The 18,782-nt window shown below is 55.9% G+C and overlaps 1 protein-coding gene across 1 annotated transcript in view; it reads left to right on the forward strand.

Moving 5' to 3' along the window:
* Nucleotides 1-18,782, forward strand: part of CCDC33 (coiled-coil domain containing 33) — a 101,335-nt gene that overhangs the window by 80,325 nt on the left and 2,228 nt on the right. The window contains exons 14-18 of the mRNA XM_044230237.1: nt 16,256-16,427; nt 16,690-16,778; nt 16,975-17,106; nt 17,198-17,288; nt 18,228-18,394. Of these exons, the coding sequence (XP_044086172.1) occupies nt 16,256-16,427; nt 16,690-16,778; nt 16,975-17,106; nt 17,198-17,288; nt 18,228-18,394 (651 nt within the window). The remainder of the gene's footprint in view (nt 1-16,255; nt 16,428-16,689; nt 16,779-16,974; nt 17,107-17,197; nt 17,289-18,227; nt 18,395-18,782) is intronic.

The following is an 18,782-nucleotide window of genomic DNA, read 5'->3' on the forward strand; positions in this document are numbered from 1 at the left end:
AGGAGGGTGGGGCAGGGATCACAGTGGACCTTGACCGCCAAGTGGGATGAACAAAACCCCCCTGCACCACCAGGAGCCTCTGTGCTCCCCTCTTCCTGCTCCCCACCCAATCTAAGGCCTGCCCTGCTTCCTGGACCCCATGGAAGGTGGGGTCCCCACCTTCCCCACAAAGAGCCCCAATCTTGACATAGCAGCTGTCTGCTGTGTCTCACTATGGGGGGTCCTCCTTAGCACCCATTTTATAGAAGTGTAGATCGGGCAGGTCCCCGTGGGATTTCAAGGGGCAGGCTCAACCCTTCCAGAATGGCATCCCCTCCCTCTCAGCAGCCCCAGTCTACTGATAGACCCCCAGAGGGGTCTGGGGGCCCCTCCTGCCTCCCACCAGAGCAGGGCTGGAAGACGCCCATGTCTGGGGCCTGGCTGAGCACGGCCAATGCTTCCACGTGGTACATTATTGATGGTGCTTCTAATTGTGCGTTTCCCAAAGTCTACAGGCCTTTGATGAAAAATTCATGGCACGCCCGAGGATGGGAGCAGATTCAATCGATTGGCAGCTCAGCGGGTGCAGGAGCGCTGGGCCCCTCTCAATGAGGGGGTAGCTGTGCAGGCAGGTGGGGAGGGGGCATTCGTGTGGCACCGCCTTGATTGCTGGCTTCCGGCCCCAGGTCTTGGGATGGGAGGGGCACGTCCAGCAGAATACAGCAGCCCCTCTCCCCGGGGCAAGATCAGGGAGGCGTGGACACCCATCGGGGATGCCATCTGGGTGGCTGGAGCCATCCAGAGAGGATGGCCAATCGCCATCATGAGCCTCGTTTTCATTTTGGAGGACGATCGACCCTCCAGAGCCCTCAGGAGTCACACAGAGGTGGGAGTGACATTCCCAGAGCCATTCATGCGCTGGGTACTCTGCCTGGAGCTTTACACCCACAAGCTCTTCAAACTTCCCACAGCTCTAGGACACAGGGGAGGTCAGGCTTTCCATCTTACAGACCATGAAACTGGCTCAGAGAGGTTCGGGATCGCCCTGACCAACATCACACAGGTAACGAGGAGCCGAGTGGTGACTGGAACCCGGCACTGATGGAAACCCGGCACTCAGGGCCCCCTGTCTTTCTCCTGCTCCTGGCTGGCTCTGGTCTGAGCCGCAAAGCAGCTCAGGGCTTATCATGTCTGATTCTCCTGCCCTGTCCCTATTATATAGAGGAAGACACCCCATTAAGAACAAAGATCTCTCCAGGATCTCCAAGTGAATTCAGTGAAAACGGAGGCCTGCCCGTGAGAAGAGTAAGGTCCTCCCTGTGCCACTAACCGAAGCCAGAGGCCCCCCACACATGCAGAGTCCTGAGCTAACACCCAGCAGCCAGAGCTAGGGGGCTCCTTAGACCAGGGTGGAGACTTGGAAACAGGTCAAGCTGTCTGTCCTGGACTGTTCAATCACGGGTGATGATTGTGCCACTGGTGAGGCCCCAGAAAACCCTGGCATTCACTCATCTGTTCATTAAGGAGGTGAAGAGAGTCCCAGGTCTGTGCAGGCACTTAGCCGGGTGTAGCTGGGGTGCCTATTAGGAAGGGCTTTGGGGCTAGGCTGGCCTGAGACTGACAGTCTGGACCCAACACAGTCGGGGAAAAGCCTTCCAGGCCCCTCCACGCCCTCAGAGGGGGTCTCTGCACCCCAGGCCAAGGGTGGCTAAGACAGATGGCTGCCTTAGTGACCAGGGCCGTTTCTAGGTGGCGGGCTGCTCTGTTTGGGTTTGTTTTCCCTTTGCTTCCCAGTGAGTTCCTTTTAAAAACATCCACCCATGTCTCCACTGAACTAAAGGGAAAGGAATTTATCCAGACCATCAGGAAAGCAGAGATGAGAAGGCCCTGGGGGGCAGGCGTGGGGCCCTAGGCTCTGCTGTCCAGCTGCGAGAGAAGCCCAGCCCGGGGTGTGGAGGGGAGATTGCCCAGGGGGTGGGGCTGGAGGAGCAGAGAGAGGGGAGACAGACAAGGGGGAGGAAGGGGGAGACTGAGGTGTAGCTACGGGGTGGGCTGGGGCAGAGGGTTGCTGACATGGGGGCTGGGGGAGACAGAAGGCCAGAGCCCTTGGGGCCTTGCCCTTTCCTGGGTTCCCAGCCCCACAGCCCTCCCAGGCCTTGCCATCTCCTTGCAGTTCTGTGGCCAAGGAATGAGCCTAGCCTGACGCCAGGCTCCCCACCCAGATGCTCCCCACCCTGGAACAAAGGGCAAGTGGCCCCTCGAGTCTGCCTGCTCCAGCTCAGGGCTGGGCTCAGTCACCAGGCAGGGACTTGTTGTAGCAACGGTCCCAAGGGACCTATCCCACAGAACAGGACAGCCAGCAAGAAAGATGGGGGAGCCAGAGTCCCCATCCCCTCCAGTCCCCAAGGCTGCCCCAGGCCCACCAGAGGGCCGCTCTGTAAGTCTGCCTTCATACCCACGGGTTCCGGGAGGAGGGGTTGGCTCACCTCGCAGGCAGGTGTGCTGGGGTGTGTTGTCTGGCAACCAGCAGAAGCGATCCCGGAAGATCCGGCCCGCAGGCAGTGGCCCCCACAGGCCCATGGCCACAGGAATCTTCCACAGGGCACCCAGCCTCAGCCTCGACCACCTGAGCCCACACCCAGGAACCTAGAAAGGGAAGAGAGGAGGGCCTTAAGGTGACCATTGTCTTCTGCGAACCCAGGCCCTGGCTCTGGCCTCTTGGAGGGCCAGCCCGACGTCCTAGAAAGTGCCTGGGCCTGGGCTAGCTCAGGTCAGTCAGGCAGAGAAGTCTTGCGGGCTGGGCACAGTTTATGAGGGCTGGGAAGGAGTACGGGTGAGGGAGATAGGGGCACAGGAGAGGAAGGGATAAGCCCCTGGCCAGGGGCCCTGGGTCAGTGACAACACCTTCTCATTTGGACCCCAGTCACCAAAGCATTTGCTCGTCCTCTATGGCAAGAAGTGGTGGCAACCACCCCCTCAGCCGGGACCATCACCCTAGCTTGCAGATGAGAAGGCCCAGAGTGGGCAAGGGCCTTGCTTAAAGCTGTGGGCAGCTGTGGGGAGAGGCTGGATTAGAACCCAGGATCCTAGACTGTAGCCAGGACTCGTCCCCGCCCCACCCACAAGGGACGGTTCAAGGGCAGCAAAGCTCTAACCAGAGAGGATTATGGCAGGAGGTGACCGGTGGGGTCAGGGGTTCTTTATGGAAGAATAAGCAGAGGCCAGAGCCGGGGTCTAGCCCCTCACCAGCCCCCTGAGCACCTGGCCCTGTACTTCCTTGGGCTGGAAGCCTGCCTGGAGAGGCAGGACTCTGAGCCATAGACCAGAGGAGGAGTGATCCTTGGCTGGCCATGGTGTGGTACAGGTCTTCTTGGAGGAGGGCCCAGGATAGAGCCTTGAAGGTGGGGCAGGCTTCTGGGAAGCTTGGGAGCGGGGAATGGGAATAGAAAGACTGAGCATCCTCCCAGAAGCCCCTCCCCCAGGCCAGCCCCACCCCCAGCCCCATTGTCTGGACCCAGCCCAATTAGCCCCCCTGGCTCCTGTGGGGGCCAATTAGGCTGGGGCTGGGGTCAGCACTGGCCAAGGCTTCGCCACCCCTCCCCACCCCTCCCAGCTTCACTATGCTAAGCACAAAAGGCACCGTCTCTGAGGCAGCAGAAAGGAAAATAACAGAAGGAAGAGAAAATGCACTCCTTTTGTTTCTTTGCTGTAACCTTGAGCTGAACAAAGAAGCTACTGCCTCCCCCTTAGGAACCTGTTTTAAAAACAGTGATTTGCACAGAGTTGCTTGTGGTTTGAAGATTCAGCTGAGATTCAAGGGGAATGGGGAGCAGGGATCTGGGGTGAGCTGGGCACTGGCTCTAGGACCTTCTGTAGCTCTGGACTGCCCTCGATCCAGAGGCAGAGCTCCCTCCCACCGCCCCCTCAACCTCCTGAGTGGTGGCAGGTGAAGTGGTCCTCCCCGACTCCCACAGGCGACCCCCCACCCTGCACCCCTGCACCCTCGCACCTTGCCTTCTGCCAAGCCCTGCCCGCTCATCCGGTGCAGCCTGGAGTCCAGCCCAGAGTCCAGCCCCTCCCACTTGGCCATGCCCTTGCTGCCTGACCTCGGGTGGGCCAGCCCCGGCCTCATATGCCCTCCAGCCAGTGGGGCTCTCAGACCTCCCTGACCTTCCCTCTGGTGGTGATGAGGTTCCAGAAAGAATGAGGGAAAGGAAGAGCCTGTTCTGGTGGCCACAGGGTTCTGTGGTCACACTGCTGTCACACTTGTCCCACACCTACTCTGCTGGGTGGCCAGTGAACAAAGTCTGAGAGGTCATAGATTTATTTAGAGGCGTGACCCTGGGTGTACTTGTGCGTGAGGGGCTATTTGGTCAGCATGAGCCTGAGCTCTGGGAGAGGGTCATCCTCTTTCAGCAGGTGCTTAACAAAAACCCTCTCCCCCAACCCTTCAGGCCTTGCCTCCTGGCCGTAGCCCCCTGGAACTGGGCCCTTGCTCAGAGCTCTGATCTCGGGGAACTGGGAAAGGCCAGTAACAATCCACACAGGCTGAGTGTATCCATTTTCTTTTAAAGAAATGAGGTTAATTCCCATTGAAGGTACTGGGTAGGTAAGATTGGCCAAAAGTGGCCTCTCACTTCCTGAAGGGACCTGTAGGAGCTCTGTCCATCAGAGGACGGCAGATCTGGCTGGAGCAGTGTTCTTGGCCACCAGTCCTTGGGGACCTGCCTGGCCCTCCTTCCCCATCTTGTGGCAGCCACCAGAGTCTACAGAGAGGAGGGGAGGCCCTTCTGTGCTGCCAGGGTTCCCCAGGACCAAGAGGGAGAGTGTGTTGCTGGTCCCTGGTAGGAAGAGGAATTCCAGTCGAGTGGAAGAGGATCAGGAACGGCTTCTTGGCAGAGGTCACAAGGCTTTAGAGATGGAGAGTGGCCCAGGAAGGCTGGCCCATGATCAGAGTGGCCATGGCCAATTCCTGAAGGGAGTCTAAATTTGCTGGGACAGATGGCCTTGAAATTCAGACCTGGCAGTTTATCACGAGGGCATGTGGGAGCCATTGAAGGGCTCCAGAGGCAGGAGAGTAGCTGCCATTTACCTATTGTCACATGCCAAACCACCCCAAATATTGTGACTTAAAATGATCATTTTTCTTGTATTGTTCTCTCTCTGTTCTTTGCATCAGGAGCTAGGCCGAGGCATGGTAGAGAGGGCTGGTCTCCTTCCATGCGCCTGGGTCTTCAGCTGGCATGGAAGGGCAGGAGCTGGAGCCTTGGGGCGGGGTGGGGGGTAAGGGGTTGGGGACGGGGTTTGGAAGAGGCTCCGCCCACATCAGCAGCCAGGGCTTCCTTGCAGCGTGGGAGCCTCAGGACCTTCTTCCCTGAGGGGACAACAAGTGTCCCCGGAGGGAGGGGCAGCTGCAAGAAGTCCCAGAACCTCACAGTGCTGCCTTTGGGGTTCTCTAAGACCCATCCAGTTACAAGGGGAGGGTGTAGACGGCACCTCTCGCTGACAGGAGGAACACAGCACTTTTAGCCTCTTTCATTTACTGGGAAGGTTGTGTTTTGAGGAAACACAAAGAAAACCCAAAGAAGCAGAGAAGTAGGAGGCCTGCCTGTAGGAGGAGCTCAGACCAGTTCACCAGGAGCAGTCGGGAGGGGAATGCCACCAAGAGGTGCCCCTTCTGAGCAGAGGAAATCCCATGGGTGGGAATAGAAACATGACATTATTGGTTGGTTTCATCATTAGCAGAGGGGTGTCCTGAGGGGGTAATACTGGCCCCTCTCAGGCCACTACAGAGATGCAGCGACATCAGGAAATGGGCCTGGCCAAGTGAGGAGTGGGTATTGGGACTCTTTCTCTCTCCAACTCAGAAAAGCAGCCTGGGTGGGCCCTAAGAGCACCTCACACACTTGAAGGTGATCAGACGGGCCTGGGTGATGTGTACAATTCCCTTCGCCCAGTAGACACCTAGCCAAGGACAAGTAGCCCCAGTCCCTGGCTAAGGGAGAGGGTCAAGGGCAGAGTGGCATCTTACCCAGTCCCCTGGAATGCTATAGCTCCAATTCCCCACCCCAGGCTTGGCTCTCCAAGCCTGTAGGATGACCCTTCAATGGTGTTCAGCAAGACCCAAGTCAGACTGAAGCACAGGCCTTATGGGTGGGGCAACCTCGAAAAACCACCCAGCCTTGCCCCCTGTGGGCCTCAGTTTCCTCTTCAAGAGGTAGGAGTGAAAATGCCTCTGCTGAAGGCTCTTTGTTTGAATCAGAGGAAAAGTATGGAAAGGGCCTGCCCACTGGTAGGCATTCAACAGGTAGAGCTCTGGTTATTAAGCTCCATGACCTCCACAGGCCCAGACTGGGCCTAATGTCCTTAACGTGGCTTCTGAGGTAGATAGAAGCATCCTGTCTGATTTGCAAAGATTTAGTTAGTGCGTGTGTGTGTGTGTGCATGTGTGTGTTTGGTACAGTTTCTAAACTACATCCAGGTCCAGTGAGATTTGGGATTTGCTGTGTTACCTTGAGCAAGTCACTGTATCTCCTGGCCCCCATGGGTGATTTTTGGCAGAGGACACCCATCAGAACCTCAGAATGGGAGTTCACAGACAGCTGTAGGAAGATGGGCAGGACCTTTTGGAAGAAGGACAGGTGTGCAGTAAGACCACCCCCTATGCTTCTCTCCCACCCCTACCTCCTCCTCCCCCCATTCCCCTGCCCAGAGCTCTGGGGCCTGTTCCCACCAGCCTTACTCCTGATACAGACGGAAGGCAGAGCATCTGTGGGCGGCGGCTGCCCTCTGCCGGCTACAAAGGCAAACCACAAGACAGGAGCCTGGGCCTGCCTGCAATGGGTCCCTGGGGCCTGGCGACCCAGAGGCGAGATGGCTGCCCAGGGAAGGGCAAAGGGAGGAAGGGTGGGTGCCAGGCCCAGCAAACCCACCGCCTTGGTTCAGGCTCACCCCCCACGCTCTGCACGCATCCTACCCACTGCAGAGTCCTACCACCCACACTGCCTCTAATCCAACACCTGTCTGTACCGCCCCCCCCCTCCGGCTTCTTCCTTCCCCTTGGAGAGTGAAGCCCCTCCCTGCTCCCCCCACCCCTCACCCCCCCACTCCACCCCCTCACCACCGGCTACAGCCGTTTCCCCCAATACAACACCCTCCTATCTCCTCATTCTCCCAAAACTCCTTTCTCTGTCCAACCCCTCACCTCTCCCCCTCTCTCTGTCCCTTCTCAACCTCACTGTCCCCATCACCTAGTTATGGCATTGGAGCACTAGCCAGGGGAACGAGGGGTCACCTCCTCAAGGCCACACCCAGAGGCTCCCTCTGCAGATCAGAAGCTGTTGAGCCTTCTTACCCTTTTTTTTTTTTTTAAGATTTTATTTATTCATTTGACAGAGAGAGAGAGAGAGATCACAAGTTGGCAGAGAGGCAGGCAGAGAGAGAGGGGGAAGCAGGCTCCTCACTGGGAGCAGGGAGCCTGATGCAGGGCTGGATCCCAGGACCCCGAGGTCATGACCTGAGCCGAAGGCAGAGGCTTAACCTACTGAGATTTTTTAAAAATTTATTTGACAGAGAGAGAGCCCTAGTAGGCAGAGCCGTAGGCAGAGGGAGAGGGAGAAGCAGGCTCCCTGCTGAGCAGAGAGCCCAATGTGGGGCTCAATCCCAGGACCCTGAGATCATGTCCTGAGCCGAAGGCAGAGGCTTAACTGACTGAGCCATTCAGGCACCCTCCCCCTTATCATCTTTTTTTTGAAAACCTTGTAAATTGTGAAATGCAACCCACGTGGGTCACACTTAATGTAAAAAAAAACAAAAATAAAATTCTTAGAAAGCGAATGCCCCTGCTACCACTAGCCGGGTCAGAGACTAGAACATTGCTGGCACCAGAAGCCCCTCGCACCCCTCCTCCCCTAGACATGACCACATTGGTGGTGGCTCATTGTCTGGCTTTGCTGCTTTATCCTGTCACTGCCTAAGTGTGCCTCCCCGGGCCCTGCGTCCTAACAGCTCGACCTCTCTCTAAAGGGCATCACAGCATGTATGCGTGTCTGTCTGCCTGTGGTTCTCCTGTGGCCCTTTGAGTGTGAGCTGCATCTGGAAGGTTGCTCCAGGCTGTGGCTCCTCTTTTTCAGGACCGTGTGCTGTTCCCGTGTCCCTCAGCTCTGTCCCAGAGGGCCTCAGTGGCTTGCCACGGCTTGAACACTCTGAGGAGGTGATTTTTATGCTGTACCCAGGTCTCTAGGTTATCTGCAGGCAGCAAGGGGAGAGTCCTTCCTTACCCAACATACTGTGACCCGAAGAGCCTCCTCTCTGAAGCTCCCTGGCCTTGGCTTTGCCAACTGCCCCTGCCCCTCTGTCTCCCACCTTTCAGGCACTTGCCCTGAACTTGAACCTGAGCACCCCCTCCCACTCTCACCTTCATCCTGGAGCCCCCTTCCTCATTCTACACTTCGCTAACTCTGGAAATTCTCCTTCCAAGGCCTCCCTTAGACCTCCATGGGCTGCTTTCCCCACCCGGTCTCCAACCAAGATGCTCCCCAAGTCTGATCACCATCAACTGCCTGTGACTGCCCCTCACCCCACATGCCTCACGCCTCCCCAAGCCAGCACCTCCTCTCCCCCACTGGGGGCATGAGTCTCTTCACTGTCCCCAAGACTCCTCCCCCTCCACCCCTTCTTCCTCCTCCCCCTCCACTCCTCCTTCCTCCTCCCTCCTGCAGCTCTGCCCTCATCTCTGTGCCCAGCTGCCTCTGCTAGCTGGGGTCCCATCCCTTGTCGCCTGACTCACAGCACCTGGCCTGCATGCCCCTGGGAAACCAGGGGGTACTTATCACATACGCGCGCGTGCGCAAGCGCACACACACACACACACACACACACCCCTGCCTTGCAGTTTATGCCCTTCAGTGACCTTCCAGGACAAGTCCAAACCCCTGAGATGAGCCTTCAAGATCCTCTTCTGTTCGCCTTGCCCCCTCTCCAGCCACACCCCTACACTCTCCTCCCTGTCCCCTGCTTGTCAGAAATCCCCCTGCTCTGTTCCTCATTGCATGCTCACCTCCCTGCCTTTGCCACAGTGTCTCCCCTGCCCAGAGAACCCCCACGCCTACCCCCAGGTAACACCTACCCATCCATCCTCAAGAGTCAGCTGGGTTATTATTACCTCCTCCAGGAAGCCTTCCCGGGCCCCCAGCCTGGGTTAAGAGCCTCCTCTGAGCTACCCTGTGTCACAGGCACTTCCTGCCATCTCCTCTGTGTAGATGGGAAACCACGGCAGCAGGGAGGGACAGTGGGGGCTCCTCTCTGCTCCTAGGCCCCAGCGTGGAACAGACATGGCGCACAGCGGAGCTCCGCGAGTGTTGGCTGCCTGCGTGTTTATCAAGCTGTCGCTTTCTAACTGCGTCTCTGTGACTTTGGGCATTTAGACAACGAGGATCTAGAAGCATTTCTGGTCAACATAGTTGTTTGGGGCTCCAGATGTATTGAACACCTCCACTTAGGTGAGATAACCTCGGATTCCCCTGTAAGAACTTCTTGAGGGGGAGGGGTGCGGTAAGCTTTCCCTCTTCTGGCTCTTGGGAAAGATCACCACCCTTTCTTTTTAATTAATGATAAGGCGCGTGAGGAGGGGCTGGGCCTCAGTTTCTCAGATAATCACACCTCCTGTGCCTGGTCCCCAGCGCTGTTGTAGGAATGATTTTTTTAAAGCACTTAGAACAGGGACGGGGACGGAACTTAGCGTCATCCTCTGTGCCAGGCCCCAGCCCCCCTCACACCCACTCACCCCCTTGTGTTCCCTTGTGTTCGGGCTATTTTCACGCTCCTGAGATGAAGACCCTGAGGCTTAGAGCGCACTGCCACTCTCACAGGCAGGGCAGAGGGACTGTTTGACTCTGGGGTGACCTGATGCTTCTCACCTCCACAGACTCTGAGAGCCAGGGTCCTGTGAGGGATCAGGGGGAGGGGGGGTGCAGTGGGCACTCAGGAGAGTCGGTGTCCCCAGAAGAGGTGATAGCCCAGAGAGAACACAGGGAAGAGGCTGGCATCCTGTCTACCACCTCCAGAACAGGCTGGGAACTGGGCAGGAAGGAGGGAGGAGGCAGAGAGGCGGAACTATGACGGGGATCTGGGGCATGGTGTCCTGCGTGTTCTCAAGGCTGGGCTGTGACGCAGAGCATGGCCCTGAGTGGAGATCCTCACCCAGGCTGTGGGGAGAGGTCAAGGCAACCAGCCCGCAGGCCACAGCTCCCCAGCCCCGCCTCCCTGCCCAAGGTCACTGCTCAGCTGTGTAAGCTGAGGAGGGAGGGTAGGTCGATGGGCAGACACCTCTCTGTGTCCCTTGGATAGGGGGCGCTAGCCACGGCAGAGACTGAGGGAGGTAAGTCAGGATCCTCCCTCCTCCAGGGGAGACCTCACCCCCAGACAGCAGCCAGGCCCCGGTGGTCTATAGAGTTAATCTGCAAGGGGCAAAGTCCCAAAGGACTCACAGCCCTCCCTCCAGAAGGGGCCATCCGGGCTGAGGCTGGAACACCCCACTTCACCAACAGTCATGCTCTCTTTCTACCTCTTTATCCCTTGCTGTGAGGCTCAGCTCTTTCCATGTGTTGAAGGGGGCTAGAAAGAGAGCCTCGTTCACCCCCAGGACCCCAGGACTGTTCAGAGTTCGAGAACAATGGGATCTTAGAGAGAGTGGGGCCCTGGATGAGAGGAGGGGGGTCATCCCCTGCTCCAGCCCCACTCCCTCCACACCCTTGTGCGGGCGTGCACACACGCATGCGCACCCCCACACCATGGACTGTAAAAGAGCCAAGGTCAGGTGTGGGAATGAAGGCTCTCGGCACAGTGCTCAGCATGGGTGCAGGTGTGAAGGGGGATATGAGACGGTGTGCTGGAGGGGCAGGGTGGCTCTCATGCCTGTGGGAGCCTCGTTGCCAGGCCTCTGAGTTGACACAGAGCTGGGAGGAAGCTGGTGCAAACCTCAGGAGCTCACTCAGAACCACGGTCGGCCGGTGGTGAAGATCTCAGCCCTCTGCCCCACCTTCCCACCCCAAAACACAGACGGCTATGCCCAGGGCTCGGGTGCCCAGCAGAGCACTTCCCTGCCCGGGGTCCTGCCCCCCTCTCCCTCCCTTAGGCAGGGTGCATCAGAAGCTGGGGAGTCAGCACTGGGATCAGGCAGGCGCATTTGAATCTGCAGTCTTTGCACCGCCCTGGGCCAGCTGTTGTGGGGGGACAGTGAGAGGAGACCATATGCCCACCTCTCCTGATGCAGGTCTCCCTGGGCACATCTGGCTCTGTGTACAGCAGACAGGGGAACCATTTCTTCTACCTCCAACCCGAGACAGCCTTGACCTCGGGGATAAAGGGCAGACTGTGGCCTTGGGACATCAGGTAGACCCTGGCCACTCCCTGATCAGCGCTACTCAAATTCTATAGACCAGTTGAGCCCCAAATCGAGTAGGACTCATTCTTTCTTCGTCTCTCTGGTTTAAGCCCCAGCCTTCCTCAATCAAGGAGATGTAAGGAGCACAGTTTTGCAAGTAGAATTGGGTTCCAGTGCTAGATCCACATTTACAAGCCAGCTGACCTTGAACACACCCCTGAAGCCATCAGAGTCCCAGAGGATCTTCCTAGGCTTTGTATGGGTCCCTGACAAGGATCAGTGGGCGTGCCTGCTGGTCCTCAGAGCGCCCTGGCCAGGGCAGAGCAGACTCTGCCAGGCCCTCCACTAGAGGACTGGAAAGGACCTCATAGCAGGAAGAGGCTGCCATGAGGGCCTGGGAGCAGCCCCCCACCCCCATCCCGGGAGCACCCAAAACTCAGGGCTGAGAAGAACCCAGTATTGTTGAGAGTTGGCAGCGTCCCCGGAGGAGAGCCATGGTGTGGAGGCTTCGGGGACTTAAACAAACTTGAGACAGAATTCATTTATTTTTTAATTCATCAAATGTTTTTAACTCATGTGACGCGCACATGTTAAGACGAATGCACAAAACGTGTGTTTGTTGCAGTGATGTGTCAGCCCCATGTGTTCCACAGGTCAAGACATACGGCACCGTGGGCACCCCAAAACTCCCCCGCACCTCCCAGTCACTCCCCCCAGGTCCCCGCGTAGATCTCACACCCTGACTTAACTCCAGTGCTTCAGTTTGCCTGGTTTTTTGTTTTGCTTTGTTTTTTAAAGATTGTACTCATTATCTCAGAAAGAAAGAGAAAGAGACAGAGCATGTGTACAAGAGAGAGCAGGAGCAGGGGTGGGAAGGACAAAGAGAGAGAAAGAGGGAGAAGCAGACTCCCCTTGGAGCAGGGATCCAATGTGGGTGTGTGGGGGGGCGCTCGATCCGAGGACCCTAGGATCAGGCCTGAGCCAAAGGCAGACTCTTAACTGACAGGTGCCCCACGTTTGCCAGTTTTGAGCCAAATCTCTATGGAATCATAGGAGAGGTACTTCGTGTCCGGCTTTTCTCTTGCTTGAAGTTATTGTGTGAGAGCTTCCTCTCTGTGGTTTCATGTCAATGGCACTCATTAATTTTTACTGCTGCCTACATCCCGTTATATACGTATGTCTCCGTTCGACTGTGATGGGCATACGTGTGATTTCCGTTTGGGATTAATACAAATAATGCTGCGGGGAATGTTCCCACACCTGCTTCTTGATGCGTGGATTGCCCGTGTTGGTGCTGGATACACACCCAGGCATGTAAACTGCAGGATCGTTGGCTACATTCAACCTGAATAGTGTCCAGGAGGCAGGGGTGATGGTGGCCCTTTAGGTTCCCCCAGCAGTGAAGAAGAGTTCCACATGTTCCACACCCTCACCCACATTTGACACAGTTGGGATTGTTTTGTTCTGTTTTTGTCATTGCAGTGGGTGTATAGTAGTATCTCACTGTGGCTTTAAATGACTAATGAGTATGGGCATCAATTCACATGCTTATTGACTTATTCTGTTAAAGCCTGTTCAAATCTCTTGTCCATCATGCTCTTCAGTGGTCTTTTTCTTGCTTCTTCATAGGAGTTATTTTTGTATCTGAATATGAGCCTATTGTCCATCGTGCGTGTTGTAAATGCCCCCTACTGGTCTTGCCCACTCACTCCCTTAATAATGTGTTTTCATGAATAGAGGTTCTTAAGTTAAATGGACCACATTTATCAATCCTTTCCATTTTGGCTTGTGCTTTTTTGTGTCCTGTTGTTCAAAAGCTTTCCCTCCCCGAAGTTCTTAATGATAGTCTTATTTTTGCCTTTTAGAAGCTTTACTGTTTTACCTTTTACACTTAGATCTCCATCTATCTGGAATTTATTGTTGTTTATGATATGTGATGGCAGTCGACTCTTCCTTTTCCCAAATAGATATCAAACAGACAAAGCACAATTTACTACAATCACAGTCTTATCCCAACAGCCCTTGAATGCCATCCTTGTCATGAACTAAGAGTCCATATACACGTGGGTCTATTTCAAGGCTCTCTATTCTGCTTCTTTAGCCTACTTATCAATCTTTGCACTGATATTACCCTGTCTTAATTACTGTAACTTTATCATAAGTCTTGATAACTGATAAAGTCAGTCTTCCCAACTAGTCCTCTTCAAAAATATTTTAGCTATACTTGCCTCTTTTATTTCTCATCCATTTATGAATCAGAGTGTCTATTTCTAAATACACACACACATACACACGAGTTATGATTTTGATTGTAAGTGCATTAAATCTATAAATCAATTTTGGGAAGAACTAATTCTTTAAATATTGCGTCTTTCAATCCATGAACATGGTATGTCCCTTAATGTATTTAGATTAAAATTATTTTATATTAGATGAATAATATATGGATATATGCTTATTAGAAATATAAAATCAGGGCACCTGGGTGGCTCAGTCGGTTAAGTGCCCAACTCTTGGTTTCAGCTCAGGTCATGATCTCAGGGTCTTGAGATCAAGTCCCTTGTTGGATCCCACACTGAGTGTGAAGTGTGCTTTAGATTCTCTCTCTCCCTCTTCCTCTGTCCCTCCACACCCCCCCTAAATTTGTACACTCTCTCCCTCCCTTTCTAAAATATGTAATTTTGTATATTACATTAAAAATATACATAAAATATGCTTTTCCCTTCCCCAACAGAGCAATAGCCAATGTTCTTATATACCTGCATGCATGCCCACGCATGAGCATGTGCACACACACACATTTTGGATGGGATCATATCAATGTGCCGCATGCTTTTTTAAAATGTAACAATATTGTGTAACAATATTTCTGCCTGTAGCCAGAGACCAAGTGTAGTCCCAGCAGAAGTGTATGGACTGAACGCACTGAGCTTCCTGGAACACTACTCTCAAACACGTGCTCCTCTAGGAGATTTACTCCTACAAGCAAAGAAACCCATTCGGAGGCTGCTGCAATTATACAGAGCTAACATAATCAAAGATGGAACGGGGCTGGGGAAGAGGAAGAGGGACGAATTTCCTTTTCCAAAATAACACGTGCTTCCTCTTGGCAGTCTCCTGGGCCTCCCACATCCGTGTTAGGCTCGTGGCTGCCATGGATGGAATCTACAGGGCCCAGCAGAGGGGTGGCCACCGAGGCAACCCTGTGCTTCACCTCTCAGAAGGATCTGAGGCTCAGAAAGCTGGAAGGGCCTGTCTGGGCCCAGTGAGTCAGTGGTCACACTGGGCTTCTGACCAAGGCCTGATTGCAAGGTCCTGTGTGTGTGTGTGTGTGTGTGTGTGTGTGTGTTTGCAGTCTCTAGGCCAAGTCTCTTAGTTAATGGTGCTGCCCGAGGACACCAGATGGGCAGATCTAGAGACGCCAAAGCCTGGAACCCAACTGGGGCAGATGCTGGAGAGATGGACCCCACACTGGCACCTGTTAGAGGGAGTCTGGCCAGAGGGCTAGACAGTGGAAGGTGACAAGTGTTGTCTGATGAGTCCCCGCTGTCTGGGGACCCTTCTCCAACCAGCCAGTGGCCCCATGCAGCAGGTTGGAGCCTGTGGCCTAAAGCCAGGCCACATCCCCAATCAGCAGGGGGCCCAGGTGGGAGTTGGGGGTCAGAGCTCTGCTTCCTGGAAACTTGGGGGCCTGACTCAGGCAAGGACCCCCCCCCACTCCCACATGCCAGGCCTCCAAAGCCTCTGGAGGGACACCGATCACCAGGGCTTAGCAAACTGCCTGCCTCATTTCCCTTCTCCCACCTCCTCCCTGCTAGCAGCCTTCCTGGCCTCCCATTTTGGGTGCCTCTTTTATATTTATATTTAAGAAATTCCCTTTTTAAAACTTTTTATAAATAACAATAGGAACCTTCTTATTAAAAAACAAATGCCATTCAGGTAACCCATTCATCTCCTACACATACAGGAGGACAGACGTGAATTTTTTTCCCAAACTGAGATTACACCGATGTCCCTTTTCAGGAAGCTCCTCCTACCATTTCTCAACACACTGTGTAGTTCCTGTGTCGGGGCATCTGGAGGGATTGCACAATGCTTAAGAACCCAGACTCCAGCGCCAGAAGGCCTGAGTGTCAGACCCTCTCTCTGCCACTCATTAGTTTTGTGACTGAGTGAGTTACACGCCTCTCTGGGCCTTGGTTTCCCCATCAGTGCAGTGGGGACGCTGGGTGTGGGGACTCAGTGAGGGAGGGCCTAACCTGAACACACTCGGCACTCAGTGCGCTCCAGATACGACGGCAGTTCTTACTTCTGACCAGAGCTCAGCAGCCTGGTTGCATCTCATACTCTAGATTTTGTAGCTGAATCCCAACCCTGACCTCGAGTCTCTGTCTGGGTCTCCTGGGCCTGCCCCATGTCTCTTCCTGTCCCCCAGGTTGGTAGCAGTGCTGGGGCCTGGACTCAGCCCCCAAGCAGCATTCCCGGGGAGTTCTGAAGGTTCTTCTTTGTGCTCTCAGTCACATGAGTAAGGACAGGGATTAGAGAAAGGGAGAAGGAGAAGTCAGAGAAGTGGCTTGGTGTTAGCCAGGGCCTGGAAACCTGGCCCCGGGTCCTTTCGAGTCTCTGCCACTCAGGGGCTCACCGGGGGGTGCGAGCCCCAGGTCCTTCCTCGTTGGCATCACAAGGAGAGACACGGGCCTTGGGAGAGACCATTGGCATGACTGCTCTCCCGTGGCCAGGACAGGCGGAAGCCAAGTCATAACCACCCCCCTAAGGAGTTCCTAAGACTCAAGGGCACAGCGTGGGGTTCGCTGAATTCCAAGAGGGGGTGCAGACATGGAGTGGGGGCCCCAGTGGGGATGGGGACCTGGTCCTGAGCTCTAGCACCCACAGGAGATGAACAACTACCAGCGGGCCATGCAGAAGATGGCAGAGGACATCCTGTCGCTGAGGAAACACGCCAGCATGCTGGAGGCCGAGAACCGCATGCTGAGGAGCCAGCTGACCCAGGAGGGAGGGGAGGAGGAGCTGGACAACGGCAACAAAGCCCAGAAGCTGGATGAGGGTATATGGGTCCCTGAGAGCATCCGGGAACCTACCTGAGCCCAGGCTCTGGATTGCACGCCAGGGTGGTGGGGAGATTTTCCAGCTATGCCTGCTCCTGGACACCAGTGGGGGTCCTCTCCAGGATGGGGAGAGGAGATTCCAGTCATGTCTCGAGTCCCAGGACTGAGTGAAGCCTGCCCCCGGCCCCCGGCCCCCCGCTCTGCTGAGCTGGGAAATGCCTCCTCCCTGAGCCAGTCCTTCCTCCACACCGCCCCCACCAGTGTCCATGAAGCAGAAACTGCTGCTGAGTGAGTTGGAGCTGAAGAAACTGAGGGACAGAGTGCAGCATTTGCAGAATGAGCTGATTCGAGTGAGTTGGGGCTGGGGGACAGGGGAGAGGGCAGGGGGAGAAGAGGGGAAGTGGGGTGTGTCCAGACAACGGGGGGGGGGCGGTGTCCAGAGATGCGTCTGGGAGCAGAAGGGAGAGAGGATTGGAGGGAAAGCGGCATGGCAATGGAAGACTCAGCGGAGGGGTCTTCCCTCCCCCTCCCCTCCCCAACCATCAGAAGAATGATAGAGAGAAGGAGCTGCTCCTCCTGCACCAGGCTCAGCAGCCACAGGCGGTGCTGCTGAAGCGGTACCAGGACAAGTTGCAGAAGACGAAGGCGCTGGAGGAGACCGTGCGGCACCAGGAGAAGGCAGGTGCCACGGGGGACCGGGCGCCTGGGGCCAGCCCCCAATGGCAAGACACCCCCCAGGCCAGCCCAGCCGTTGTGCTCTGCCCTCCAGGTGATCGAGAAGATGGAGCGGGTGCTGGAGGACCAGCTGCGGGACAGGAAGGAGCCCCTGCTCAACAGGCTGCCAGGAAAGCCCACCATGGGTGAGTCTGCTCCCCAGCTTGTCCCAGCCCAGGGAGCATGGCCTTCCAGAAAAATCGGCTTCAGGAACAGAACTGGGGCCAAGGATGCTGTCCCCCTACTGAAGCAGGCAGTGTGGGGCTCCCAAAGTTCCCCTGGGCTCCCTTCTCCTGCCAAGAAGCCCCTTGGGACATGTGGGGACAGTGTGTGAGCCAGGCTAGAAAGATAGCAGGTCCCGCTCAGACCCGCAGACGGGAATGAGCAGAAAGCCCCAAGGAAGAGGGGCTGCCCGACCCCTTCCCAGTACTTCCTCATCTTCCCCTGTCTTCAAAGAGTCTGCTTCTACCAAACAAGCAGCACTTGTTTTTTTCCCTCCACTGACATTAGCCCAAGCCATCTAGAATGGACAGACTGAGGTGGCTTTGATGAGGGGGGAGTACCAGGTCCTGCGGTGCCAGGCCAGCCTAGGCAGAGGATTTCCCTGAGCCATCTATGAGCCCCACCGGGAACCCCCATGTGCCCAGCCCTGTGGCAGCCTTCACTGCAAGGGGTGCACTTCTGAAGGCCTTAGGAAAACTGTGCGAGCTGGGGCTGCCTTTCAGGAACCCCGAGGTCAACCCAAAGTGGGATGAGAGAAGGGAAGACAGAAGACAGCCTAGTGAGGGCAAAGGCCCAGGGAGTGACAATGGCAGGACGGGGGAGGGGAGGAAAGAGAGAGCTGAAGAGTTAAAACTGACCCTGGATCAACGGAGGGGAGTGGTTATGGAGAACACAGGGGTCAGATCCTAAGGCGCCTAGAATGATGGCCTGAGGTGCACGGATCTGGCAGCAGGAAGCCATTGAAGGCTTAGGAGCAGAGGAGGGGCAGAATGGAGCAAAGCGCTGGGGCAGATCAGGCAGATCAGGCCAGGGACAGGGGGCAGGAACGCCTGTCTCACGAACAGCTGTGGCCACGTCTGCAGCCTTCCCTGCGCTCTCTGCCTCCGGCCTTCCCCCGGGGCCAACGGGAGAGAACCTGCCTGTGGACCTGTACTCAGTCCTGCTGGCGGAAAACGCCAGGCTGCGGGCAGAGCTGGAGAAGAACCGCCACCAGTCGGCCCCCATCATTCTGCAGCAGCAGGCGCTGCCGGTAAGAGCCGCCCACCCAGGCTGGGCCTGGGCCTGCCTGGACAGGCCGCTGGGTGCTCAGCAATCACGCGCAGCACAAGCCAAGTTGAAGACCACAGTCAGGAGCTAGGCTTCCCAGGGTCTCCAGGGTGCTTGGAGACTCGAGGAGTGCCAGCACTCAGGCCCGCCTCTTTCCTCCTGGGGAACACGCATGGGTCTGAAAGCTCCACCTTTGCCCTCCTCTTGCGGCCTGAGAGAAAGCAAGCCCCTAATGGCCCCTGACCTTTGATCCCTGACCCCTTTGCCACCTGGCTAACCTGCACTTGGACTCCACACCAGCCTCTCTGAGCCTTGGAGAGCACTTTTCCCCCATCCCAGGTGGACCCCAGGGAATTGGGAGCAGGAGGAGA

Source organism: Neovison vison, chromosome 13, assembly GCF_020171115.1.
Source record: "Neovison vison isolate M4711 chromosome 13, ASM_NN_V1, whole genome shotgun sequence".
Classification (NCBI taxonomy): domain Eukaryota; kingdom Metazoa; phylum Chordata; class Mammalia; order Carnivora; family Mustelidae; genus Neogale; species Neogale vison.